The sequence below is a fragment of the Ostrinia furnacalis genome, unplaced genomic scaffold (genome assembly GCF_004193835.3).
Source record: "Ostrinia furnacalis isolate ACB-3 unplaced genomic scaffold, ASM419383v2 OfSCF2450, whole genome shotgun sequence".
In the NCBI taxonomy this organism is placed as follows: Eukaryota; Metazoa; Arthropoda; class Insecta; order Lepidoptera; family Crambidae; genus Ostrinia; species Ostrinia furnacalis.
The window spans coordinates 686,985-714,887 of record NW_021132689.1 but is presented as its reverse complement, the minus strand read 5'-3'; the positions used below and the strand labels follow the sequence as shown (position 1 = coordinate 714,887).

The window sequence follows — 27,903 nt, the reverse complement described above, 5'->3', positions numbered from 1 at the left end:
CGAACTCCATGGTATTATGATGAACAGACGTCACCGGTACAACAGCATGATGCAGGTTCATACGCTGTTTCTTCTCCTCAAAACATCATACTGAGTCGTCCTAGCACTAGCAATAGTGTATATTTATCAACACTATCACCGAATTATGTAATTAATTAATTATGGAATCGGTGCCACAAAATACGGTCAACCAACAATCCGAAGTAGTGAACATTATATCACAAGAAATTATTCTACCACAAACAAGTAGAGAAGTTTATGAAAACTTCGAATATGTGATGGATAATAATAAAGTTACATTTTCAGATAATATTTAATTGTTCATTAGGTCTGAAAGTAATTTTTTTGTAAACAACAAACTTGTTGAATTTTCATTGTAATGTAGTTTACCTTCACTAAATCCTTTAACACGGCATTGAGTGCCAAACATACTTCAGGGACAATAAGAGATATAATTTGGCTTGAAATTTTAAACAGGTAATGCAAGCTTCTGTAGCTGTCTCCAGTAGCTAAATATCTTAATGTTACTGCCAAGCGCACTTTCACTGGTATTGCATCCCTCCAATCGGTATCTTTTTTAAAAATCATTGGAGATATTTTTTGTAGAAGGTATTCAAAATCGCTGCTAGACATTCGAACAAAATTATTGAATTCTCCAGATGGCTCCAAGTAAAGTTCTGCAAGCTGGTTTTCCATGCTATTCCTGCAAAAAAAATCTTGTTATTACGTGTGTAATGTGCAATTACGTAAATTTGATTTGAGTCTGGATAAAAATTCCGCTTACTTCGTTCTGTTTCGATGTATAATGCCTGCCTGCCAGCATCCACAATTTTCTTCTTTTCCTTTTATTTTTAATAACTCTTTTGCGATGCACATTTAATTTTACGTAGTAGTTAAAAGTACTAAATAAATAAATAGCTGCGGCAGCTATGATATCAATATCCATATTTAAACGTTGTGTTTCTGTCGAGAATGAACTTATACTGATCAAGCAACAGACGTGTGGACGACTCGAGATGATCCATCTGCGGATGCATCTGTCAGCGTCCGCGGACGTATCTGTAGACGTGTAGAGCAGGCTAAACACCATACACACCGGCCGGTTATTTGCAAAAAAAATCCACAATTACTGTTTTATTCGTTACTAGCGGCCGCCCGCGACTTCGTACGCGTGGATCCCGTTTTACCCCCTTCATCTATCTTACGCGGTTTAGATTTTTTCATACAAATGTTTTTTCCCGCTAACTCCCGTTCCCGTGGGAATTTTGCAATATCCTGTTGTAACTAAGCTTTGAGTTTACTAAGGTACCTGCATGCCAAATTTCAAGCGTCTAACTTAAGCGGTTTAGATTTTTCATACAAATGTTTTTTCCCGCTAACTCCCGTTCCCGTGGGAATTTTGCAATATCCTGTTGTAACTAAGCTTTAAGTGTACTAAGGTACCTGCATGCCAAATTTCAAGCGTCTAACTTAAGCAGTTTAGATTTTTCATACAAAAGGATTTTCCCGCTAATTCCCGTGCCCGTGGGAATTCCTAAGTATCCTATAACCTGCCCAGGAGTACTAAGAATAATTGTACCAAGTTTTGTTAAAATCCGTCAAGTAGTTTTTGTTTCTATAAGGAACATACAGACAGACAGACAGACAGACAGACAAAAAATTTAATGATTGCATTTTTGGCATCAGTATCTATCACTAATCACCCCCTGATAGTTATTTTGAAAATATATTTCATGTACAGAATTGACCTCTCTACAGATTTATTATAAGTATAGATGAAACTGAGTTATCGCACTTAGTAACTGTCTTTAACACTTCTAAACGTCCAAAATTCTTGTTAAAATCTACTAAATACAGCGATTTACGGCGAGTTCTGGGCCCATAACCTATAATAAAACGACTTGAATGCTTGCAGGAAACGAACTGAAGTTTTATTTGATCAAACCACATTAACATAAGATGGCGCTACTAGTACTTCCTTAGTATAGATTAAACATCATTATTGTTTATGATATTATTTCAACACCACCAAACTCAATGTGTACATTAATTTCTTTTGAAACTATTAAGATCGTCGTTCTGTCTCCTTCCTAAAGTTGCTGTGCCCTAACTGGGTCCACATTGTATTGTATTATTATTTTTTTCTTTTTTTATTATTTTCTATTGACGTTCATAAGTGCCACTTGTGGTCTAAACTGAATAAATATTTTTGATTTTGATTTTGATAACTGCCTAAATTGTAAGACCTAATGTGAATGCTAATGTGGTTATGCAATAAACGATTGAGTATTGAGTATTTTAACTGCATTGTAGGCAGACGAACTAGGCCTACAGGCTGCTGCGCCCATATCATGTCGATAATATGGTACCTTAGCTGGGCGAGGTACCAAGACCATTTAGTACCACCTACACAGTTCTTAGATGATATTTTAATTATTATAGAAGACGAATAAAATCATTAAGTAAAGAAAAATGTTTTAATATTATTTTTTAACATCCTATTCATCACCTTGTCATTCCTTTCGTCTACAAAATACACATAAGGTACAAATCCAAGATGGACTTCAGGCCGCAGACTGCAAACCTCTATAACATCTGCAGAAATCGCAGCAGCTGCAAGTACAGATTTTAAGATAGCCAAAACACGCATAATTTCTAGTGAACATCTGCAAAGTATTTTAAGCTTTAAATTTACACAATTTTTATCTTGTTACATCTTGGCCCAGATTTGTACGTAATTGTTCCCATCTCCTTTCGGCAAACAAAAATATATTTTTTTTTAAGAAATTATTCTGTCATAACAGGTACACAGTGCACCAACTGCTCCAACACGAAAAATGCGACCAACACGTATTGTGACATAGCGAGCTAACGAGCTTCTGTGTGCTAAATTAGCAGCACAGCAACAGTGGGATCCATTAAAGAGTTACCGGAGAATAGTAAATTTTGAAGATCCAAGACATGCAAACCGCCTCACTCTCCAAACCTTGGAGAACCCTTTGATAAAAAACCAAATGCATTTTGTAGATTACGATCTTGGACTGTTTAATGATTTTAATTGCATGTTTCAAACTGATTATCCTAAATTCTCAGAATTGAAGACTCAAACTGAGGAATTAATTAAAACATTGGCGTTAAATTTCATGAATAGAAATTATGTCAAGCAAACCCCTGCTAATTTGCACCCTACATCATTGTATGAAATCGCGAAAAAACACATTCCATCGCAAATTACTGTAGATTTAACAGAGCTGGACAAGGAATGGAGATATCAAAGTCTCCTTGCCGATACGGATTGTAACGATTCCGTAGATACCTACTGTAGGCTATTGGAAAAAAATGTTTGAAAAAAATAATGGTGGCGACAAACGCAAATTCCTTCAATTGCCAATTTTGGTGAACTATTTTATTTAACTACTAGCGGCCGCCCGCGACTTCGTACGCGTGGATCCCGTTTTACCCCCTTCATCTATCTTACGTGGTTTAGATTTTTTCATACAAATGTTTTTCCCGCTAACTCCCGTTCCCGTGGGAATTTTGCTATATCCTNTAACACCCCAATGCAGCGCTCCACTGAATTGCGTGCAGTCACATGCAACTGATAGAAGTGATGCTCCGGTGTCCCTTCCATGGTATTTAATATCGGAGTCATCATGAACATCCTTAGTGGATATCCGCTATCACCTTAAACATTTTAAAAGTATCAATAATGTTTGCAAATTATTTCAAAATAAAGCTCTTCATTCTTGAATGTCAATATATTACCCAATAAATACCCGTGCTCTCCAGCATCACATAACTCCATGTGATTATATATCGGATGGCTTTGCCACACACTCGAGTCGTGGGCTGACCCAGGGCTGCTTGCATCCACACACAGGATATTCAATTCAGAATCACATATCTATAAGTAATTGTTAAATTAGAATGTAGTTTTAAATTAAATTAAATGTTTATTGGTATTACAATCATAACATTTAGGGAATGGTATCCCTTTCTGTTGAAATATCTCTCCTCGTGGATAACCCACATGAGTGCCGTTAATGCAGCCTAACACTCCGGGAATCCCGAATCTATAAAACCTATAACATCAAGTATAAAGTAAGTACCTATTTCAAACACCAATAAATAAATGTAAATCTTCATAGAAGATGTCTACTTACTTTGCCTTGATTTTGTTCCTGTCTTGCCTTTGCATGGGCCAGACAACATATCTTTTAAATATGTCAGGCTTATTGAGTGCCTCAGTCACTTTTCTCACAGCCCTTGAGACAGTGGTCTGTGACACATGGTGGAATAAACTTTGGCCAACCAGAGTCTGGTATGACCCAGTTTCGTAGAAACTGAGAGCAATTAGTATCTGCAATCGAAATATTATATTAAACAAACGTCGCATGTCCTATTTAATAGATTTATATTTGTTTATCTACTTATCCACTTGGTCTTAAAAAAATTCGGTAATAGCATTTTACTAACCTTTAAATTGGGGGATATCGCATCCCTTCACGTCCTCGCTTGTGTCAGATACGGAGTGAGTACAGTAGTTTTTATAAATTCCGTCTCGGGCAAATCTTCTAAGGCATCCACTGTACGCCTTATATAGGCACGCGTTTTACGGCGCATCTTCGCTCTCTGGCATTTGCTAGCGCCAAAATACGCCACCTTAAAGACACCACTGATGGTCTCATGTCGATTTTTTAATCCAAACACCAACAATTTGCTTGGGTAACACCACAGATATTACACGTATTGTTACAATTATACACGTATTGTTGCTCAATCGTACTTCAATAGCAAAATTGACACTGAGAGTTCATTGGTCCAAATGTCAAATAATAGTAGAATACCATTTTAACCCACAATCGATTTGCGATTGTAACGCGATTGAGGAGCAGAAATCAGTTTAGTTTTTAAAGTTTAGTACCATCTATCAAATATTTTTATATAATTAGATTGCACTGGTCATGTCCACAATAAGACCTACAAAGCCGGTTCTTTTTCTGGAATCGACGAATTTCTGCCCAGATGGCAGCATCAGATTCTGAAGATATGCTCGAATACATCAAACCAATGTTTCCCGAAAATATAGCCCTTTTCCACCCTGGTGGTCTTATTGATCGGCTGTTTAAGACATCGAAAATGCTGTTTAATAACCTTGTGAAATTAATTGTGACTTCACCTTGAAATTCTGGGATTTTTAAATAGAAGCTGCGTTGNCCCTCGTAGCACACGGCTACACACGAAGAGAAGTGTGCCAGAATAAATCTTGCGATAAGTTGTGCTTGCTTGTGATATGATATAGGAGTAAATAAAAAGATAGACAGAACTACTTTTATTGTTTATAATTTTTTATTATGCTCGAGTGCAAATAATTATAAAAACTAAAATTATGATAGAATGTTTTATTATAAATCAATTTCCATATCACTTTCCTGTTCACTCTCTGTTTGATCTTCTTCATCACTTTCGTCGTCATCATCATCGTCGTTTTCATTCAGTTGAATTATGAATCTAAAAAGAAAAAAATGTACTACAAAAATAACAAACAACTTCGCATACAAAGACCAGATTCTGAGAGTTTTAACTTGAGCACTCTGCCCAGTCAAATCAATAAAATAATCGATTATGTTAAAAATAAACAATAACGTACCTGTCCATTTCATCGTCGCATACTCTATCTGAATTATAATATTTTTCCTCGTTTTTTATGACGTGATTATCACAATCGCGCCAATGTTCAACCGAATAATTAGAAAAAAGCAATTCTAAATCTTTTAACTTTTTATCCAAGTTAGAATCAATGGAAGTCCTTGCAAGCTCGACTTTTACGTACCACCACACGAGTTCTATTGGATTTAAATCCGGATGGTATGGGGGCAAGCGAAGCACGATATGTCCATTTTCCTGTAATATGTTATCAATTGTGTACTGTTTCTCCGTGTTTTACTCGTCAATTATTTTCATTAGATCACATTTACGCATCGCGCTATCATACTTAACACCTCGCCGTTCTAANTTCCCTTGAAGACAACCTTCGCACTTGGGCAACGAAGTTGTGTTCACATTGATGTCATTTTTCGTAAGTAACTTTTTCACATGTTCGAAGTTTTGGTGCGCTAACCTTTCGTGCCACTGATAGAGATTATTGTCCACTACTTTTGCAACACTAGCCACTTGGTTTTTGTAGCGAAAAACCATGTAATATAAGTTCCCATGTCGTTTAGCAATCGCACAAACATTGTTGTTTTTGATGAACCTACACGATCTGTCATCTGTCACCATGACATAACTTTTGTCAGACGCACAGTTTACCGTAAAGATATCGGTTTTAAGGTCCAATCAATTCTTTCCCGTTATGAACTTGTACAGCTACTTGTCCACATCCTGACACACTATAGTCCGGCAATCTCATGCGCGACCTTCCCGCGGGGTGACAGACGATGGCGGGGACGAGGTAGCAATGTCATTCTAGCACACGTCTACACACGAAGAGAAGTGTGCCAGAATAAGTCTTGCGATAAGTTGTGCTTGCTTGTGACGTGATATAGGAGTAAATAAAAAGATAGACAGAACTACTTTTATTGTTTATAATTTTTTATTATGCTTGATACGGCCCGATCGCGAACGTCGGTCTGTGACCGACGCGGACGAGCCTGGGCTTCGCTTCGCGAAGCCCACACTCGGCCTCGTCGGCACGCGCACCGACGATCGCCAAACGGCTAGAGTACCTTCTGTACTCGCCACTCTGCCCGGTGAAGCTGGAAAAGCAACTCAAGCTACCAGCGCGCGTCCCTTCAAAAAAAAAAAAAAAAAANCCTCGCCGTTCTAACCACTGCTGCATTCCGCTTTTCAGGGAACTCACTGTAGTTTTTTTATCGATCTGAATGCTATGGTAAGCGGCGTTGTCCATTACAATAACAGGATTCGGAGGAATGTTTGGTAACAGTTTTTCATAGATCCACTTTCGAAAATTTGTGGCATTCATGTCTCCATGATAATCACCGGTCTTGGAATGCGATTTGAACATCAGTAAAGCATTAGGTACAAAGCCATTGCGACTGCCAGCGTGTACAATTATAATACGAGGTCCTTTACCGATGTTTTGCATAGTTCCGCTTTCTGTATTAGACTGCCAGCATTTTTGTGTCACGTGATTTTGATTCACGTAGGTTTCGTCGAGAAAAATTATTACCTTACCCTCTCGGCGGTATTTTTTTATGTCTCTGATGTAATGTCATCGCAGGCGCATTATGTCGTGACGTTCAATTAATAATTTCCTCTTTGACTGGCTTGATAAATATTTGAAACCAAACCTACGTATTGTCCTTCTTAAGTATTCACGTGAGCAATGAAGTATATTTTCTTGTTTTAATTCCGCATTTAACTTTCTCAACGGCGGGATGCATTTTTTGACAGTATACCATTGTGAAATTTTTCTTCGTATGACACCTTCCGTAAAACTGTCCATTTCAATCCTTTTTTTAGGAAAACGGTTTTTCCGTGGTGATTTGAAAGTCACTGTGCTGCCTTGTGCTTCCATGGTTCTAGCTTCTTTTATAATTTTTTTAACGCTGGTTTCAGACAAACCTGTGGCTTCAGAAACAGTTTCTGCTAAATTAATGTCGTTTGCGTATTCGGCCGATGCGCGGTCATTTTTTCGCCTTTCAAAAAATTTGTACACTTTATGTACAACTTCCTTAAGTTGTCTTGAGATAGCCGGTCCTGAATGTATGGGCATGCCGGATTAATTACGCCGGAAAATGTGAAAGCTACGTACCATGCCCATACACTTCACCACCGGATACCCGGCGCCGGTTAGCCGGCAACCGGGACGTGTAAATAGGCACTTAGTGAGCGTCACCATTTACTCACACCAATACACTTACGCTTACATAGACTACGCATCCGTATTGTCTTAGAGTTTATTACAAGTGCTGCGGTACGGAGTCGATACTTTTATTTTAAGTAAAGAAAAAGTAGTCAATATTGTGGTATTTTTTTTTATATTTTTAATATTTAAAAATGTCAAAGCATCCGCTACACTGTTGCTAAATAACTGACTAGCTAACTTAACTTTCATTTTGTTTTTATTTCAAAGTTGATGTGTTCCTTGCCTAATTTATTCGCCAGATGTAATTGCTCTTTTTCTTGGATCTTGTGAAGATTTTTCAAATGTTGCCATTTTACTTTTCTATTTTCTTTGTCTACGAATATCTCGTTAAATTGGAAGGCATTCCTTATTAATTTTAACATGTGACAGGGATCGAGGAAACCGTATACATTTAATTTTGTTTCCGGATGCTCAAAATGTGTGTTTATATCGTCCGGATTAAAATTACATCCCAACTGTCTCAACATGCTGACATTTGCTGGACATCCATCACATGTAAGAGAAACTACTTCTACGCCCGTATCATGCAGCAGTTTTAGGCACTGTAAAACTAAATTTGCTCTTTGTTCTCCATTCACACAAAGAAAAAACCGACGGGAACTTTCCAATTTGCATTTATTGCATTTACTAGAAATACTAGTGCCTCTTTTGCTTCTTTTAAGTCATCCCTGTTTATATTGCTACCAATGTCGACGTAGCCGTGAAATTGTTTCCCTTCCCACTCAACTCGCTTTCTGATAGCCATCTCGTCTAACGTCAAACTACATAATACAATCTTATGTTCGGATTGTTTCTGTATCAAAGTAATTGCCGTTAACGATTCTGTAGTAAAACCAGCATTCGCATCGACACTTTGGTACCATTTTTGAATGGTTCTTGGATGAGGCAGACATGTATTAAATTTTTCACGCACATAATTATACGCCTCTGGCGAATAATAATGCAAAGTTAATGCAAAAGACTTAACTTCCTTTGAGTAAACACCTTTTAGATTGAAGGTTAAATTATTACTTTTTACGTTAGTACTCTGTAACGTCAATATATCCTCATCATGTATAAGTAGATTTCTCTCGTAGATATTTTATAATATTTTCCATTTTAGCAATTTTTTTTGATAACCTTATATTGTTTGCTCTCAGTCGTTTTACTAGAAGTGTTTGCCTTTTAATGGTTTGCTGAGCCCTCAATATAGACATTTTCAATTTACGTCTGCGTGGTGTGTCTTGGATATTTGGTGTTGTCTCTTCTTGTGTGTTTGATATACCATCTTGAATAGCTTCTTTGGCTGGTTCTACGAGTGAATCTTCACCAGACATCTAAAAATAGTACAGATCAATGAAGAGTTCCGAATAACTAAAAAATAGTAATTAGAATAATATAATTTTCAAAAATACTTGTTTGTCTACTTAAAATTACCTTTCTACGTTTTGCTGGTGCAGCAATGTCATGAATTTCAACAGTCTTTGTGGAACAATGTGAATTAATCTGAAAGATATATATTTTTTAGCACAAATTTCATTATAGCTTAATAATAATCCTTCCTTATAATAGCTTCTATCCGCGACTCCATTATTACAACAAAATAAAATAAAATTAGTTATTAAATATGCAATAATTATTACCTCTTTAATAATGGGGTGGAGTTTCATGTTGGGATAGCATCAGAAGTTAAGTAAGTTCTGGAAGTCCTTTTTATGAAACTTACAGCCTCGAAGTGCTCAGAGCATATCGTATCATGTTTTTGTGGAAACCAGTTGTACTTTTCTGTTGCTAATATAAGGATCATTAGGAAATCTAAAAAAAAGTAAGGTTTCTGTTATAGATGCGTTAATTAGAACATGCATTTGTCTGGATTTAAAAAAAAATTCAAAGTCTATTTGCATGTTCACCAACACACATTATCGACATGACGCCACCCAACCATAACCACATCACTATCGCATGGCCAGATAGGATGACAGCGAGTCTTGACCATCTGGACACATGTCATCTGGATCACAGTTTTAAAAAAGTCTAAAAGTAGGGTTTTCTTACTTACCTGTAATATGATACGCCAGAATTATGTTTATTAACGTTTTCACTTTGATTGTAACACCAAATAACAGCACAATGAGGCATTTTTAATGCTTTTTTCGTTGACTTTCACTCCACAACGATCGAATAGATACTGGCGACCGCTTGAGCGCACCTCTGCGCGCAACGCACAATTGCAGCTCTTCTTCTCAGTCGGTACACTCTTGTCAGAGTGGTCGTGGTCATCATCTTGAATCACGATTCAGAGTGATGTTCTTCGTAATACGGCGCCATTCCTCGCGGACTGCAGCTTTCCGGGTACTTTCGCTAACCGAGCACTTAGTTGCGGCCTTGATCCGGTCCGTCCATCTCATTGGTGATCTACCACGTGGTCTGGTGCCCTCAACTTTTCCCTGCACTACGAGACGCTCTATGGAGTCATTACTGCGCCGAGATACATGGCCGAAGAAGGTTAAAATGCGTGACTGAACTGTGGTTGATAGGCGCTGTCTGATTGCAATTGCAGCTACGGCTATTATTATTCCTGCCGTCTCTAGTAGCGGGCGGCGCGCGACGATTCCATGCTCTGTGATATAATCTATAATCTAGTCTGCGAGCACGTAAAATTTTGTCGCACAGTCGCGACAGCAATATAATAGACAGTTTGACACCATACCCAAATAATTCGAAACCACAACTGTTTTAAAAAGACTCTTCATTCTGGTCTTAAAAACCTAATTATTTTAAATTACCTGTAAATTTTGATTTTTGTTCGAATTATAATTGAAAAAAGTAGTTTAATTGGGTTGACAAAATAGTGACGTCACTTGCTTGTAGTGCCATACAAAATCTATGGGAGAGTTTCGTTTTGACAGTTTATTACGCGCGAGTGATATGGATGGGTAGCTTGGGGTCATTGGACAAAATTCTACGTGCTCACAGACCGGGCTTTAGCTGATTTACTTACTCGTACTTGCATCATCAAAAACGATTTTGCTTGAGGGGTTAAATTTTGTATCAATTGCTTAAAGCAATATTGTTTACTCAAATGTGTAGGCCTTTCCAAATTCTATTCAAATGATCGAATTAGACGCCGTTTGGAATTTATAATGTCGCGACACTTTTTATACATCTTTTTACACTTTGGTGTTAAAATTTTGATGCTCCTGACAATCCTCTCTCTCTCTCTGGTTTTGTGTCTGTGAAAAACTTTATTTTGTACTTAATATATATTTTACATATTATACCTATTCGTGTTTATAAATATAAAAGACTTAATAAACTCTATTAAAAATTTAAATTAATTAATCAAGTTTGAATACCTCATTCTACCTTAAAATTAATAACTTAAATCAAGTCTTAATACGGTCACGGCTCAAGATTTTTTTGTCCATTTCAGCGTTCTTTTTACTCTTTTGACGTTGCGTTGACAGCTTTTACCTAAATTCGCGCGGAATATTTTTGTGAAATGGCTCTTAAAAGTAACAGTATTTTCGCGCCGTGATATTGTTTTGTCATCATAAATTAAGTGTGCGCCCTTTGGGAACTGTTTATAGTCCCATAATATAAAATGATCCTCGGGAACACTGTAGCTTTCTATCTAAACAAATATTCTTATTTCAGGCAGGCAGTTGGGTCGTTATTCCAAAATTCATACAACATTAGTTGCGCTCCAATTCTGCCAAAAAAATAACAATTTCCGTAACGATCCCGAGAAGTCGAGAAGGCTATTGCCAAGTAGGTCACGCCTGTAATATTCATCCCATAATTCACATGGTTTAATCACGTCTAGACAGCCGAAAGTATTGCAAATCCAGCTTTAATGCTTACCTCAAGGAATCCTTTTTGATAACACATTGATAGTTGGACGTCTCCCAGAGTGGGCGCTCCAAGTAGCTGCCTGCCCACGAGTTGGCCCGGGCCCAGGCCGTCAATGAAGTCCGACAGACCCCCGCCGTCCGACGACCCCGACCCCCGCATGCCAGGGGACCATCTGCCAATTTTGGGGGTTCGATAATACCTACCAAAATCTCCAAATCTATTCATTACATAAACTTCACGATACATTATCACAACCCGGCTTTCAATCTACGGTCGACTTGAATTCAAGGGATTTTACTGCATGCTAAATAACTTTATACATAAAAAGCGCTTTAACGTGTCCATGATTACTACCTTCGTTGACTTTATATTTTGATAAGACACATTTATCTAACACTGAGAATTTTAAATAGTGATTAATTGAAAGTGAATAACTTACGTCTTAATGTTATGCATCGGGTTCAAGCTGAAGTTATGCTTTAAATAATTTCTACTATTTGAAAACTTATTTCTTTTAAAAATTTACAAAACTGATATTTAAAAATATATTTTCATAGTTCTTTTTGCTTTGTAACTCATAATGCGGTATGACCCAATGCATAACGGAAAGTAGCGAAAAAGATAGGATTTTTATGTCAGATACAACTTCTAAAGTAATCTATGGGTTGTTAAATGAAAATATTAATTCACCAGACATCTTCTCTCAACTACTAAAGGAGAATAGATTAGGTATAAATATTACAATATGACAACATTGATACAATAGTGAAGAAGAGGGCGGTAGTCTTTCGGATGCATCGAGTGATAAAAGTTAGGTAAAACGTGGAAATTAGGTAACTATGTATATAGAAAAATTTCAAGACATCTAGTAGAATAAATTTTATAGGTGCTAAAGAATCACTATAGAATGGTTTGTTGCTAAGTTATAGAGGTCAAAGTTAGATCAATACAAACCTAATAGATGTTATAAATTATCCAGGTCAAGAGGGTATTAGATAGTCAATTATATTTTACGTGCTATGTTACAAAATTAAATCATAGTTGTGGGGTCGGGTCATAATTAAAGTGGATATAATGATATAATATTATACAATAGTTGTAGGCGTTGCACTATTTGAAAGTAAACGTAAGTTTTGCTCGGATATTTATTAAGTCAGAAATTATAGATTTTATTTATGGTGTAAAGTTACGTGCCTCTATGAATAATATCTTCCTAATTTTTGGAATTTTGTTTTATTTATTTCTCGTTGAATTTTACTACCAATAAAAAAAGATGATGTGATTGTCCAGTAAAACATGCATGGGTGTTGTGGCGGGTGTGTGTACGTCGAGACAAAATTCAGTATTTGTCATACGATTTAAAATAATAAAATAAGTGCAAACACTTTAAGGCTGTCAGGCAACATTTATCGTCCAATCACACTTGGCGTCGGCTATAGCACTCCGGTTCCATTTCGTATCGACAACCCGACTGAAAATAGAAATGTGGAAAACCACCGACATAATCTATCATCGAAAATAGTCTGAAGGAATCGAGAGAGTGCGTTGCCTATGCGAGAGAAGACTCGTGCGTGCTGAACAGAAAATAGAATGAAGTGAAAACACCAATAAATACCGGCATCATGCGTTTGTACAAGACGAGAGGCACACAGAGAGGGGCAGAGTAGAAGACGCGAGCAACATCGATGCACACATACAAGAATCGAGTTCGGCGAGCACTCGGCGGTCTGCAGCGCAAACGAGCGGAAGAGCGAGCGACTTACGAGGATCCTTCCGAGCTAGATATGGAGACGAGGCTCGCGGCGCACACCTCGTGCGAGCGCTGGAACGTCGTGGTGGCGGGCCCCGACCGCTTGCGCCGCGCGCCGCCCGCCTCCGCGCGGCCCGCGCGCGCTGCCTCACCAACACACGTCAGTGGCTCAGTGCCGCGCCGGCCGCCCCGCCACCGCGAGCGGCCGATGCGGCATATCGCTTAACTCATTAACTAAACTTAAACTCTCATTGGCGTCAGTGATAGCGAATACACTATTAATTATTTACAGTGGATGATGTAGCGTCGTTTTCAAATCCATATTTTACTAGACGGCTAGAACTAGTTTCGTCTTTGTTCGCTCTTTGGAAGCATTTACATTTACCAGTTAAAGCACTACGTTAACTAATTCCACAAAAGCGACATCGCACATTCCTCTAAAGTTGTCGTGTTGTCTTGGACATGCTGTGTATCGAGTACACAACTTGGCATTAGTCAGTTTTGTCAGCGGACCGCGATCGGATTGTCGAGTTAGGACGCGCGTCGCGAGAGCTACCGCCGCCCGAGGCACTATTGTGTCAATGTCGCCGGCTGACGCCGCGAACCTGTCGTCGTCGTTCTCGCTGGAGGCGGAGGAGGCGCGCGACACCCCGCCGGCGCCGCGCATTTCGCCGGGCACCACCTCCTCGCTGCGTTGTACCGTAAACGAATTTTTCCCACGTTTACCGAAACCTAACCTCCGTTTTCGTCCTGTCGATCATTTTATTAATACACAAACATAAGTTATATACTTCTAACGGAAGCCAGCCTTTTTGCAATTCAGTAAATTTCGTTGCAGAAAGACTGACCGGGAGTGTGGGGTGGTGCGAGTAGATGATGGTGTGGGATGCAATAAGAATCACCTGTAGCTGACAGCTGGGATGTCGAGTTACTCTTCTTGCCCATCCCGGGACCGAAGTAGTCTCGTGGTTCAGCCTTCAGTAGCACGTCATCGCTGACCGGTTCCAGTTCACCGGCTCCGCCCAGAGCCGTGTCGCTGAGACTTCCATCTTGATGTGGAAGAAAACATCAGTTAATTGCTATTAACCTTTGCGTCCTGCAAATTCCTGAAATATAAGTGTTATTTACCTGCTTTTTCATCTGGAGGTACGTCAGCGTTGCTCAGGCTGCGCGTGAACTGGCCGCGCCGGGACTCGCGGCGCTCCAGCGGCTGCGGCTGGTTGTTGCCGCGCCCGTTGTCGCGCCCGCCATAGTCGTTGCTGCGTTTCGATCCCCGGCGTGATGCAGGTTTCCCCCGTTGTTTTTTCGCCGCAGCCGATTGTGTTTTGTTGTGTTCCGCGTTGACCCGGTCGCAGATGCGTTGCGCCACGGATTGCGCAGTTGACGTTTCAGTGGCGGCGGGCGGTTGATCCGGCGAGTGCGATAACGGCGCCGCGATATGTGAGTCGTGATGGATGTCATCGAGTGGCAGGTGTGAGGCGACAGGAGTGAGCACGCGACGGGGCGAGCCGAGGTTTGGAGGAGAAAGAGCAATAAACATAGTATTAGCCATCATACTTATTTCATGATCTAAATGGTCAGTAGATGCTAAAGAATGAGATCGGGTACGAGCTTTCTTAATAATAGATGGTAAAGGTTTTATTGAAGGTAAGTCAAAGCTACATTGCGGAAACAAAGAAGAAGGCGAGCAGTATTCTTGGAAAGTTGGTATTTCATTAATGCTAACGTTGCCATGTTTTTTGTTAGATTTATCTGTGTGGTTTACGGATTCTGAAATACTGAATGATGTAATACTCATTTTTTTAAAAAGACCTCGTATGTCTTCTGGCGTTGTTAGACTTTCAGGTGAAGATTTTAACATTACTAAAGAATCCGAATGACGTCGACGTTTGCTGGTTGTGTCTTTTGCTTTTGCGTCTTTTTTATTGGTTACTTTATGAACAGTATTACATTCAGAATTATTTTGGTTGGCGTTATTTTCGGAAATTCTTTTTGGCGTCAACAATTTAGGCACACATTTGGGTTCATCACCAACTGGTATATCTAATGATTGTGACTGCATTGAAACTTTTGGCTCGTAGCTAGACCTTAAATCAAGGGAGAGAAATTTCTTTCGATTATTGTTTGCCATGATGCTGGACATTGAAGACCTACGATTTCTACTTCCTAAGTCATATCCAAAATCGCATTTATCCGCTTTAGCGTTTTCGAAACTATTTTGTTTCTCAATACTAACATGGATAGTAGTTTCAGCTTCGCTGCCATCGCTATCATAACCATGATATTTGGTAGTTTCTTCGTTTTGTGTTACGTGTTCGAAACTACTCCCAGCTGCGACGAAATTATTAAATTTATCGCATCTAATATTATCTACAGTCACCGCTGGTATATCAGGTAGAGATCTAATTCGATCATTTTGTAACTGCTGAATATTTGGCAATCTTCTTCGTTTTAGTTCTTTTGAATTTTGCGCTTGATAGTGATAACAATCTAATGACATCGGACGCATAGAATGCCAAGGTATCGGCTCCTGTCTGGGTTGGAAGTTCCTTCTGAGCTGGTTCACTTGCGCTCTAGGCGGCATGGGTTGACTGTAGTGCGTCAGATTCATCGGTACGACCTTCCTCTGTTCCCTGTTCACGGTCACGCTAGAAACGTTATGTGTATGTTTAATCGAGCGAGGTAGAGCTATTTGGAATATGTAGTCTTTTCGGTTCTCTGTTATTTTGTATGTGTCGACGCGGACGGGGTATTCGGGGCAGCTGTGACTTCGTTCGTAAGCGTGGCGATAGGGGTAGTCTCTAGTGGAGCCGGCCGAGCGGCTCCGGGCTAGTAAGCGGCGCAGGCGGCGAGAGGGGCGGGCGCGGTGCGGGGGCGGGACGGGCGCGGGGTCCCCGCGGGGCCGCAGCCGCCGCCGCACCGCGCGCTCCGCATTCGCCGGTATGCACACGTACGGCAGAAGACGGCGAGGGAGCCGCTCGCAGCGATAGTGATTAGGGACAGGGGTAGCGCTATCGCAAGAGGAAGATGTACTGTTCGGAGGAAGTATTCGTCGCCGGCTGCAAAACGGGAACGAGTATTGAGTTCTGCAGTCTTGAGGCCTACTCCTTTGTGGATATTCTCAGGGAATTCAAACTGGAGACGTATTTTTGAAACATTCGAATTCCTGTTCACATAATAATATGTATGCTAAAAACGATATTTTTTACAGTCCTCTCATCAACGTTAAACTTGTATTTCGAATTCTTCTGGGACAAGATGGACAAAGGGCCATATTATGCAGAAGAATTAATTATGTATTGAAATTCGAATACCTCCAAAGACATCTACGGGACCGTGCTATCGGATCTGGTACCTGAGCATTCGCGTGGGCCGCGGCCTCTCGGACTGCGTGCTGAAGGCGCTAGAGGTGACCGAGGCCACGGACTCGAGGTCGGAGTCGGCGGCGGCGGCGTCCGGCGAGAGGCGGCGGCGCGGCGGCGCCCAGCCCGTGCCCCCGCGCGCGGCCAGCTCGGAGTCTGACAGGCCCGCGTAGTGCCGCTCCCAACCTACACCGAAAGGTAAATAATTGTATTGCTGTATTGTGACCACACAAAAATTCATTCCACTACTCTGCTATTCAGTGCTTGTCTACGAAATTGCAGCTTTGTACTTATGTATTTTTATTTTTTAGGAATAATCATATAACTTGTACTTCTATTATTATGCCCTAATATTGCGTAATGGTTTTTAAAATCCTGTTATTTTAAAGATCTTTCACACTAAAAAAATTAAATAGTAAGAAATATGACCGCTAGAATTATTGAGAAATTTCAGCAATTTCATAGGCATGCCTGCCTACCACCTATTTTTTTGCACTAATTCACTAATATGTGATGAAAGCTAAATGATATTTGATTAGTTATGTTGGACCTGTCGCTCTCTTATCGTTTTTGAAGAAAACGAATTGCGTGGTATTGTGATCAGTGCGTTTGCTTCGCTAGCCGATTAACGAATATTTGTATGTTACAAGATCACAAAGTGAGTGAACAAGGCACTGGGCAGGGTGTGCGTGTATTGACCTTGCGGCGTGCTGCGGTAGGTGAGTGTGGCGCCAATGTGATGCGGGGCGATCCACTTACGTTCCTCCAGGTCCGCAGACACTTGCGCCCGCACTGCCCTCTGGCCACTCTACACAACCAAACAAGAAATCAATTAGATCATCTTCACCGAAACCAATCACTTGTGCTTAAATTGGAACGTACCTGGTGGGGAATTTGTGGCAGCTGGCGCTTCTTGGGGCTAGTGGTGGGCGTGGCCGTGGCCGAGCGCGACTGGAAGCGCGGCGCGTACGCGTGCGTCGGCAGCCGCGACACGTCGCCTCTATCCTCGCCTACTGAAATATTACCAGTTGTGCTGTGCCCGCGAATTGAGACATGGCATCCGATGATATTCAAGTAAAACGGACGATATGAAGTATGAAGTGTTACGTCAGAAAAGATACGAAAACTGGGAAAATTGCGCAGTCCGTTTTAATTCAAGTAGAAATTTATCAGTTTCAAAACATCATGCAATCGTTGAAATCTTATGAGATGGAATCATGATTGTGTACGCGGCGTCCACGAGAAAAGTCGCAACGTGGACGCGGCGTACGTTACATACGACCAAGTGACAGCGTGCACTTATCAGGTAGAAGGACAAGGTCAGCGGAAGATGCGTGAAATAAAAGATAAAGTGGAATAAGAGCGAGGAAGTCAAAACAGTAAGTTGCAGTAAAGTGGTGATGAGCGGACGCAACGAGAGAACGTGCGTTTCTCGATGGAAGTGTTCCGTGCGGGGTTCGGTCCCGCTTTGATCGACATCCACGGACCAATCGGATTGGGTGGTTCGGCAGAGGGTATTTCGGATGCCGGTGATCTCGATTGGTGAGTAGAGTCGAGTCGGCGCCGAGTGCGGCACCTGAGTATCGCCAGGGGTCGCGGTCCGCGGGCGGCGACAGCGAGCGGCGCGGCGACTTGCTGCGCGCGCGCTGCGGCCGCGCCACGCCCGCCGCCGACTGCGAGCGCGCCACGCTGTAGCCCGCGCTCTGTGTGTACACACGCAAACTCACTCAGGGAGTCGATTCTTGAACGTCACCTTTACCACTCTAACTTTCTAGTTTTTTAAATATTCATTATCGAATACTAGGAAACGATGGGATCAGTTGAACTCTATAAAGTGTCATAATTATGACTAGGTTAGGCACTAAAATTCTTCCGTTTTTTTTAACTTTTTTCTATTATTTCAAAATAATGATTTGATGAACTCAAAAATCGACTCTCTGAATTTTAATAATTTACAATTTTTTGCACATACCCTTTCTCTGGACATTCCAGCGGCGCGCACGCGACCCGCCGGAGACATGTCTCGTCGATTATTACGATTTCCGTCCATGTCCATTCGCTGTGAAAAATAATTATATTAGGAACACATCCGTACGCGTTCATAAAAATACACAACATATTGAATTCAAAGTATTTGTACTTACTACTCTCAAGTCAAGAAGAGATCGGATTTTACATTGACCTTCATAAAGCTGATGACTGATCTGAACATTTCATGTGACGTAATACAACGAGCATGTACCTCATCGGATTACTCGTATCTTAAAATCGAGAACAATCCTATTCTACCCAGAGCTAGCGGCAAGCAGATCGATGGGTTAGTAACTAGGTACAGACGGATCCAATTGACACTATGTTGCTTTATGTTCAAATGATCAGGATCAGTCACCAGCTTATGAACTTGATCTTCTGATAACCGAAATGGAGTTGGTACCTCGTGAGGGGGCGGCGGGCTGGAACTAGAAGCGAGACTGGAGAGTGAGTGGTGTCGGCGGAGGTCACACTCGCTGGGCGTGTCCGAGTCGGACAGTCGCGACGTGGACGTAGAGGGAGGTGACAGGTGCTCTCCGTCCGCCTCCTCCTCGCGGTATCTCTGTAAAGCAAGTAAGCTATTGCACTTACCTTTCTAACATATGCTTGAGCTGAAGTTAAGGGTAATACTTACACTAAAACTCGCAGTCTCTTCGTGAGGCTTCAGCGTGTACCAGTTCGGTTCGTGGTTCATCACAATGTTATCGAGGTCGAGGAGGACTTCGCCGAGAAAATCGTTTGGGCCGTAACGATTTAAATCCCAGACGGTGACCTGAGAAAAATGGACAAAGTCAATATCACCACACCATCTATAATGTGTTTGTCTTAATAAGAACAAGAGTGTTATTATGGTACCTCTAAAGTTCGTTTTTTGATGTCAGTGATTCTGATGCCGCAGTACACGAAAGTTTGGTTCCATCGTGGTTCCAGGGTATTGGCCAGAGTCTTTGTTCTGCGTTTGCTCTTTTCGCTCTTGTCCGGCAGAAGGAATATCTTCGCGTAAGGACACCGAGGAGAGCCGTCTGCTCGAGGCGTGAGCCCGCTCGCTGAGACCACCGTGACCAGCAGCTGAAGAGCACTGATGTCGAAATATATCTTCAGCTGTGGAAATAGTCGATATTTACTAAAGCTATAAGTAGGTAGTAGGTATTGCATACCAATGGGGATGAAGAAAAGTTGCTAAATTTGATGAGGTTTTGAGGTTCAGAAACTATCCCAACACAGTCATAATTTATTGCAATCGGCTTTGATGTCAGAAAATATCATATAATATCAAAGATGACAGAATAGCAGCTGCGAGCGAAGATGTCTTAATGCAAAATTATTTTTACATACCTGTATGCGCCCTGCCACGTTAGCGTTGTGATGATTGTGCCTCGGGCGTCTACGCGCGTGCACGTCGGGAGAGCCAGGAGACGTGACAAGGACACTCGGCTTTTCGCACCCGCCCATCACTTCCGTGTATACCTCTGCATACAAAACAGAACAGCTGAAGTTGCGAGTATATAAAATATGCCCTCGTATTTAAAAAGAAGACTGCTAGATATAAGAATGATGCTGAATATGGGAAACAGCAAAAGTTCTGCGTTGGTATGCTGAAGTTATTGTCAAGATGGAAAAGAAAATTATAATTAATTACATAATATTATCAAACAAGAAATATTATGTAATGCGTTTTTGCTATTTTCTATGTGAAATATAAGAACAGTATATACGAACCTAAATTACCTTTATGAGTCCTCCAAGGCTGTGCCGAAGATCGAGAAGAAGCCAGCGGGCGCGACACCACCAACTCTACATGCGAATCGTGCTTGCTGTCTGCCACCACCGCCGCGACCTCCTCGGCGCTACGACCTTGAAGAGGTACTCCATTCCATTGTAAAACTTCATCTCCTGGCACAAATAAAATGTATGGATTTATTATTTTATTTCTTTAAAAATATTTTAATGGCGAACGTGCGGTTTAATCAACTTACCTATCCTAAGTTGTCCTTCTAAGTCAGCTATAGAACCCTTCTTGACCTTTTCAACTACAGCTCCTCGCATCCCATCGGGCAGCAGTTTCCCTCCAACGACTTTGAGCCCTAGTATAGCAGCGGAGGAGTGGGAACTACCTTCCACCACGCTTTTGCGTAACACCATGTGCCCGATCATTCGGCTGCCGTCGGCTGACACCTGCCAGCTTTGCGGGAACTGTTCACACCAACGTCAACACTTTATAGTGAAATGCAAATATTTTCTAAAATTCAAAAGAACGAATTATTTTTTGAATAATTATGTCAATAGATAATTTAAGACAGAAGAAGAGTTATCGAAATTTTACTCAGCAATTTGGCGAGGGGTGTACGGCAAAATACGAAGGTGCACATTCAGTCAGAAGTTAACCGTTGCATGCCCGTCAATGCAATCATGCGACAGCCAAACACATAGACCACAACCCGTTTATACAATCAACTATCTACATTGAAATGTATTTATGAATGCGCTTTTAGTTGCCCCATAATATTGTTTTGTTTAGATTGGTGGATTTATCGAATGTTTTCTACAGCGGCTGTTGCAAAAAAGTCTTTGACTAGGGAATAATGATGTGTACCTTAGGGCAATCGCCTCTGTTTGAATCTTCACTCGATGTGAAGGTGCTAGAGGTATCGATGCCCGAGTCTTTGGTTGCAGAATCTTGGCTGGTTTGTCGTTCAGATTCCCAGCGAAGAGAGGCCCAGTCCTGGGGCGCGCCGGAGGCGTCTCGACCGCCTCTGGGGAAGGTGGCTGCACCTTCGTGCCCATCAAAGCGTACAGTCTTTTTTCTCCTCTCAGTGAAGCGTCTGTTGTCGGAAGAATCCTCCCACAAGTAGGCACTCTTATATACAGCTCTGTCAGGGCGCGGGCCCTCGTCCGGCGCGTACGGGCGCAGGTACGCGCCCTCGCCGTCGTCGCGCGCGCGCCAGCGGCAGTCCGTCACGGAGTCGAAGCTGCGGCCGCCGGCCGGCGCCGCGCGCGCCGCGTCGAAGCCGCGCGCCTCTGCCTCGTAAGCGCCCGGCGAATGGTTAGTCAAATTGTAATAATTGTTGACGGCCACGCTCGTGCTGCGCAGGTGGGGGTGCCGGAGAGACCCGCACGCCTCAAGTTGTCCTAAGAATTATATGGCATCAATAGCGACCAGTCTTACAACGTCTGCATCCGTAGAACGACTTACGCACCCGTACGCGCCCGGAACCGATATATCGAAGAAGAGAGAAGGAACTTCTTACTCCAGCACCGATGGTTGTTAAACGTGTTTTTAGTTTTTGTTATTTTATTTTGTAGGATGACATTGAGTGTTGTTTTGTAATCACAATGATAGCACCCGATGCCTCGCCCTCCAGATGAAAAACAAATAAATTGAAAGCAGTGATCACGCACAAGCGGAAAGAACGTGTGTCAACTTATCCAAGTCCTACAAAACAACAATCAAACAAAGAACACCTTCACAAGATCTAACGGATTTTTATAGAAAAGGTATGAAGTACACTTCTTTTCGCCCAGGCATGCGACTTTTGCTTGAACCACAGATGCATATTAAATTACAATTGTAAGTAGGTTATTAGTAAGTTCTTACTTTACTGTGAATCTGAATTGATTCAGATTCGTAAAATGTTTGACAGTGTATGGTTCAAACAATTAAAAACAGTACATATAGGATGAAGAAATACATTTACTGTTTTAATGTTCTTTAATCTTGATAAAAAAATGGTGATTAAGCTCGTCCCCAGTTGAAACATGTAAATGTATCTCTTTAGAAAATGATGGTAAGTATTTGAAAGATAGATTGAAACAGCCATCACATTTGGTCGACCAGAGGAAAAAGTACATTTGTGAAAACATTAACGAATATCGAGACATCTAAATTCAGCAATATAATACAACGCATATATTCCCGAAAATCACGCCCTCACCGATAAAAACTTTTTCATTTTCTCGTTTAACATCGCCTGACGCTGGCTCCTGGAGCTCTCGGAGCTGCTCCTATCTCTATTACCTGCAACAGTGGGAGGAGGTCGTGAGGCCGCTCCGAGGGCCAGCTCGCGCGCGGCTACCGGGCGCGTATATGGGCACACAAGACGCCCGCGGCGGCACACATTGCATACAAGTGGTAAACAATCACAAACAAGGCTTCAAAGCTAGCACAATCACTTGTGCGAGATTTGATGCTCATCATAACCCGTCAACAGCTGTCATTGTCTGTAAAGAAACGGTTGGTTGAATCGAAGACGTGTTTCTTGAATCGTAGGAGGAAGTCGATGTTACGATGAAACATAGGTAAACTACGAGTACATGAGAGTAGACATGATGGGTACACATAGAGATAAGTTTAGGTGCTCAACACTATCCACTTCTGTGAAAAATGTTATTAAATAACTTAAACATAATTATTTACCTGAAACTATTCTAGGTACTTAAAAATTATTTAATACCTCGCACGGAACACCTTAACTTTATCGTTGTGAATATGATCCGGACGCAATGTGTTATGATAACATTTACTTATATTTTCTGTATTGTTGTCTGTATGTTTTATGTAGTGTTGTGTATGTATTAGGGGTGACAAACAAAATTAGCTCGGGTTGAAAGGATTCGGTTGTGACGAGGGTTGCGGGAGTGGGTAGTTGGCGACAGAACAGCGTGCATACTTACCGCGGTCGCGATATTCGTCGTTCTCGTCAGAGACGCACTCGGGAACCTCGTCGTCGGATGACGAGGACCGCGGGGGCATCGGCGGGTGCGATCCCGGGTGAGGCAGAAGGTGCGAAGGCGGGTGTTGCATAGACTCCTCTACCCCGTACGCTGCCTTCTGCCGCGGGTGCACGAGGTGCGGGTGCGTGCGGGCCAAACCTTCCAGCTCCCCGTAGCAGCGCGGCTCCTGCTGACTGTATTGCCGACGCAGAGCGCTGCCTGATCTTTGTAAGGGATGGTTCTCTTTCTCCGCTGCACTGTGAGCTCGTTCTAGCTTTGGTCTCTTATCCAGGGAAGCGTCGGCCTGAGGCGGTAATCCGCGCAAATCCGATTCCATGCGCCATAACATGGGATCTTGGCCGGTGTTTTTGTTTATCCATTGTCCAGTTTTAGATAAGAGTTCTTGTTTCTTGCGGCATAGAATGCAGACCCATATAACCTGTAATGTTTCCAGTATTTTGTAACGTGACTCTGTGACGCCAGACTTGCAGTTTTAGCCGTTTCGATTAAAATTATGTTTACCTTATTAGAGCGTAATGTGACTTTGCCGCCGCAACGCGCGCAACACCTCACTCTGCAGTAGTGGCACGAGTGCCCCACTCCGTCAGCGAACTTGGTCTTGAGACAGATGTGGCAGGTGGCTGCTAATTCCACTCCGGCCGCGCGTTGCATCTCATTCCTGGTGCGGATTGTTTGCTCCAACACGGCAACTTCATCTTGCTTGCGTCTGATGATCAAACGTGAATATTTAAACATTTTTAGTCAAACTCTACTCAAAGTCATAAAACGTTATGTTCGTTACAAAAGTTATAGACAGACATGGAAAGCTTTCGATTTTAAAGTTTTATTCTGATTCAGCCTGTGGTTTACAGTGGAGACGTGATAAGAATGAGCAGGCGGGACAAGTCAATTAATCGGGGATGTCTATCGAGGTGGATCGCTGTTGGATTCCCTCGGGCTCGCCTGCATGGCCCTCTACGTGCTCTGAATTGTATCAGACACAGGCAGTACAGGCACGTACTTGTTCTTTACTTTCATGAAGTATGTTGTACCTTTTTTTGCGTGGGAGTACAATTTGATCGAAGAGAGCTGACGCGAAAATACTGAATGAACTTAACTTTTCTGGGTCAACTATTCCCTGTGGTCAATCGGTGGTAAAAGCTAGACGCGTTAAAAAACCAACTAAATAAGTAGGTCTAGGTTTGATACCAAAGTTCTTGGATGAAAACAGCTCTACCTAATATGAATCTATTAATTTCTAAACTTTAACTTAACTTTAGCTTTTTTTATTAAGCTTAAGTGAATTCATGATCATATTAATTGATTGAATCTGGTCTAATTTGATTTGGCTTGTATTATTTGCCAGAAAACGGTATTAATTAGTGCGTCAAAAATATTTTTGTTTTTAATGTAGGTAGCTTTGTTACTCGTGCTTATTCCATTCTGTATGTAATCATGCTGTAAAGCCTTTTGTGGTGACGCTTAACAGGCACATAAAATATTTTAGTACAGCTGCTATACATAAAACCACCTAAAATACCACGATATAGCTTGATGTGCCATTCGTGCATAGACGCCCGATTTTTTTGATTCTTCATTGCTCACAAGATTGACATTCGCGTATTCTTCAAATACAGCCCTATTTTTTATGCCTCATGCTTATGATACATAAGATTTCTGTCCACACTAAACTCCACTTCCAGTCAGTCTTCACTTTAAAGCACTTAGAAGCTTACGGATAATTCCAGTCGCGTAAACATTTAAGTCGATAGCTCTATGAAGGTGGTCATGCAATCGCAACATACTACCATCAAGATTTGAGTCTGTAGTCGGTAAAAAACATTGGCAACCCTTACAGATAAGGGTCATCAGAGAGATCCATAGATATAGCACCGTCAACCCGCGGTATCTTCTTTATGAATCTCTACATTTTGCTGGTTAACTTTACAAAAAAGATCACGAACTATATCTACAACGAAAACGTAACAATTCATTTATTTATTGTCATTGTTAAAAATAACAAGTGAGAGTTTCCTTTTCCTCTGCAATATCCGATGTTCAGTTATCTTTCACGTGTACCGAATTTGGAAATTGAGGCTTTGTTGTAATTTGTGACTATTGTATTTTATCAATCGAGATTTTTGGCTTTAAATTGGAGATAATAATAAAATCTAAGTTATTTATAATATGTATACTGAACAAGTATTAAATGGCACTGGTAGAGTTCAAGATTTAGACCACCAGACTTCACATTCAGTTCATTTAGATCCCGATAAAATTGATTATTTTATTTTTTCGTAATAATAAGCAGTAGATCTTCAATGTATCCGAGATAAATTTGAAAAATGCAATGCGCTACATTACAAAAACATCCAGAAACTGAAGTGCTCTACCACCAAATTCTTGCAAAATATTTTTAGATTTTTAAGGAACTATGAAAATATTTGAGGGCAAAACTAAACGTTTTGTTTTTTCTTATTTCTCCGAGGTATCCGACTACCGTAACTTACTAAAAATACCTATCTGCCTACTAATTTTATGTGAATATGGAACGGAAGACGTTTTAGCACCAGTCGCAACTTCGCAAGTTGCGTATTTTCTTTATAGGTCAAAAGTAGGTCAGTTAAAATATTATGCAGAATTGTTAAAGTTTAAGCTCGAAACTGAAACGGCTTGTCATGCTGTAGATACTTTTCAAAATTAGTCTTACAAATTATTTAAGCAAGAAATTAATAAGTACTTACATCAGAGCACAACCCAACTGAATTTAAGATTCACTTCTTGAATAGTTACAAAAAATTGAAGTGGTTTTCACGAAAGTAATAAAGACGATTATGTATGACTCAGCACAAAGACACAAAGGGTTCCTAATTGAATTAATGTACTAAGCTATTATTTTCGCTACGGTAGTGCAGTGATGCGTCACATTACATCTACTGCATGTTCAATGCGACACTCGGCCGTTAGAACTAACTTGAATCCACCAACTCGGGATTCATATGCAAAGACAAGGGAAATTAAAATCAATAACAAACTCCTATAACAGAAACACTTCCTTTAGCTGAAACACTAATTTCGTTATGGCGTAATAGAGATTATAGATCGCGCAGAAGGAGAGACTGTATTTACGTACCTACGTCAATATCTGTACAAGTTATGGTTAAGTAAGCACAAGCTCCGCATAGACTAACGACAAGTGGGAAGAGCGGCCATTATTGATGTGTCAGAGTATGTCGTTGAAAATTGCTGAATCGTTCTAGGCGGACTGAACAACAGACGAAAACAACACTTTCACATAATATGCTTGCTTAGGGTTGGTGTAAGTTTGGAAGATATGGGGAGATGGCAGGAAGTCGGGTTGCGGGGGCGGCGGGGCGTGGGTGCGGGGCACACCTCATGATCTCGTGTTCGCGCTGCTCCTCTTGTCGCTGGCGCATCATGACGCCCTCGATGATGGCGCGCTCCTCGGGGGTGAGGTGCGACAGGTCCGGCATGTCGGCCATGGCGGGCGGCGGCGCCGCGAGCGGTGCGCGGGCCCGCCGCGTGCTGCGGTGCTGTGCCCGCGGCGCGACGCTTTGCGCGCCACTCCGTCCGGAGGTTTATTTAATAATGCCGTACGGGCCAATGGCGCTCGCCCGTCCACTGACGTCAGAACGCCTATCGATCGCGACGCCCGGCGGCGGCGCGCTGTCCTGCCCAAAGCGCCGTCGCGCTCCGCTCCACATCGGGATTGCGCGCGCATAACATGTAATCATATTTAGAGTAAACACAGCACTAACACTTGCAACCATCTGTCTGTCATATTGAATCCAGTAATATTCTCTCTGTAGATAACCCGAATTTTATTACTAGATTACCAAATTAGGGCGCATGTAGGATCCTCTACCACCACTAGGCACAATAAGGATTTTCCTTTAGGCTGCTAAATTTAACACTCTACATCTATGTTTATTGATTACCACCATTTTTTGTATTAAGCTCATGTAAAATTTCATAAATTATGTCGCCTAAATACAAAGTTTCAATGTTCGGGCTTTTGAAATACCTACTTGAAAAACTTTTAGTGAGTGGAGCTTTAGGAGTGAGAGCATTAAAAGTAGCAGAATTAAACTTTTTTGTTCGTAGGAACTTGAAAGCTAAGTAGCCGCGAAAAGTTTGTAACTTGCAAAAATTTGTTTCAACTCTTTCAAATCCCATTCAAGTGGACTGTAGGTGGATCACCATATCTTAAGCGGAAAACGCACCATGCCGTGTAGCCCGCGTAGGTACTTACATAAGTAAACTCTAGCACTCTAGCTATAAAAGCCAATAATTTAGGTATGTCT

The 27,903-nt window shown here is 41.4% G+C and overlaps 2 protein-coding genes and 1 long non-coding RNA gene across 13 annotated transcripts in view; all 3 read right to left on the bottom strand.

Moving 5' to 3' along the window:
* Rim (Rab3 interacting molecule) overlaps nt 1-27,176 on the bottom strand; it is a 32,960-nt gene extending 5,784 nt beyond the window's left edge. The window contains exons 1-19 of one of the 11 annotated variants that reach the window (XM_028308596.1): nt 26,972-27,176; nt 24,101-24,305; nt 23,540-24,017; nt 21,462-21,997; nt 20,845-21,061; nt 20,588-20,761; nt 20,204-20,337; nt 19,724-19,969; nt 19,503-19,640; nt 19,272-19,430; nt 18,810-18,896; nt 18,414-18,540; nt 17,720-17,850; nt 17,537-17,645; nt 16,831-17,023; nt 14,604-14,734; nt 14,378-14,524; nt 14,081-14,225; nt 11,735-11,897 (exon numbers count right to left, since the gene is read on the bottom strand). In XM_028308596.1, coding sequence (XP_028164397.1) covers nt 11,735-11,897; nt 14,081-14,225; nt 14,378-14,524; nt 14,604-14,734; nt 16,831-17,023; nt 17,537-17,645; nt 17,720-17,850; nt 18,414-18,540; nt 18,810-18,896; nt 19,272-19,430; nt 19,503-19,640; nt 19,724-19,969; nt 20,204-20,337; nt 20,588-20,761; nt 20,845-21,061; nt 21,462-21,997; nt 23,540-24,017; nt 24,101-24,305; nt 26,972-27,081 — 3,630 coding nt within the window. In that variant the 5' untranslated portion in view covers nt 27,082-27,176. Of the gene's footprint in view, nt 1-11,734; nt 11,898-13,488; nt 13,619-14,080; nt 14,226-14,377; nt 14,525-14,603; nt 14,735-16,830; nt 17,024-17,536; nt 17,646-17,719; nt 17,851-18,413; nt 18,541-18,809; nt 18,897-19,271; nt 19,431-19,502; nt 19,641-19,723; nt 19,970-20,203; nt 20,338-20,587; nt 20,762-20,844; nt 21,062-21,461; nt 21,998-22,800; nt 22,884-23,539; nt 24,018-24,100; nt 24,306-26,322; nt 26,652-26,971 lie in introns of those variants that run through there. The other 10 variants (XM_028308600.1, XM_028308604.1, XM_028308599.1 and 7 more) reach the window with 10 other exon arrangements.
* Nucleotides 5,361-6,009, bottom strand: LOC114355651 (uncharacterized). Its single transcript, XR_003656127.1, has 2 exons — nt 5,651-6,009; nt 5,361-5,511 (listed from the first exon to the last, which is right to left on the bottom strand). It is a non-coding gene; the product is annotated as an uncharacterized LOC114355651 (long non-coding RNA).
* Nucleotides 7,581-10,139, bottom strand: LOC114355650 (uncharacterized). The gene is made up of 3 exons (XM_028308610.1): nt 9,514-10,139; nt 9,308-9,376; nt 7,581-9,207 (listed from the first exon to the last, which is right to left on the bottom strand). The coding sequence occupies exons 1-3, from the start codon at nt 9,538-9,540 to the stop codon at nt 8,941-8,943; spliced, it is 363 nt and encodes a 120-aa protein (XP_028164411.1). The 5' UTR covers nt 9,541-10,139; the 3' UTR covers nt 7,581-8,940.
* Nucleotides 27,177-27,903: the final 727 nt, after the last annotated feature.

Bases quoted from the DNA above. Each gene is read 5' to 3' on its own strand.
- LOC114355650 (XM_028308610.1), bottom strand. From the start codon at position 9,540: ATGAAACTCCACCCCATTATTAAAGAG. The intron at 9,377-9,513 runs GTAATAATTATT...TATATCTTTCAG, and splicing joins TCCACCCCATTATTAAAGAG to ATTAATTCACATTGTTCCAC. The intron at 9,208-9,307 runs GTAATTTTAAGT...TACTATTTTTAG, and splicing joins CACCAGCAAAACGTAGAAAG to ATGTCTGGTGAAGATTCACT.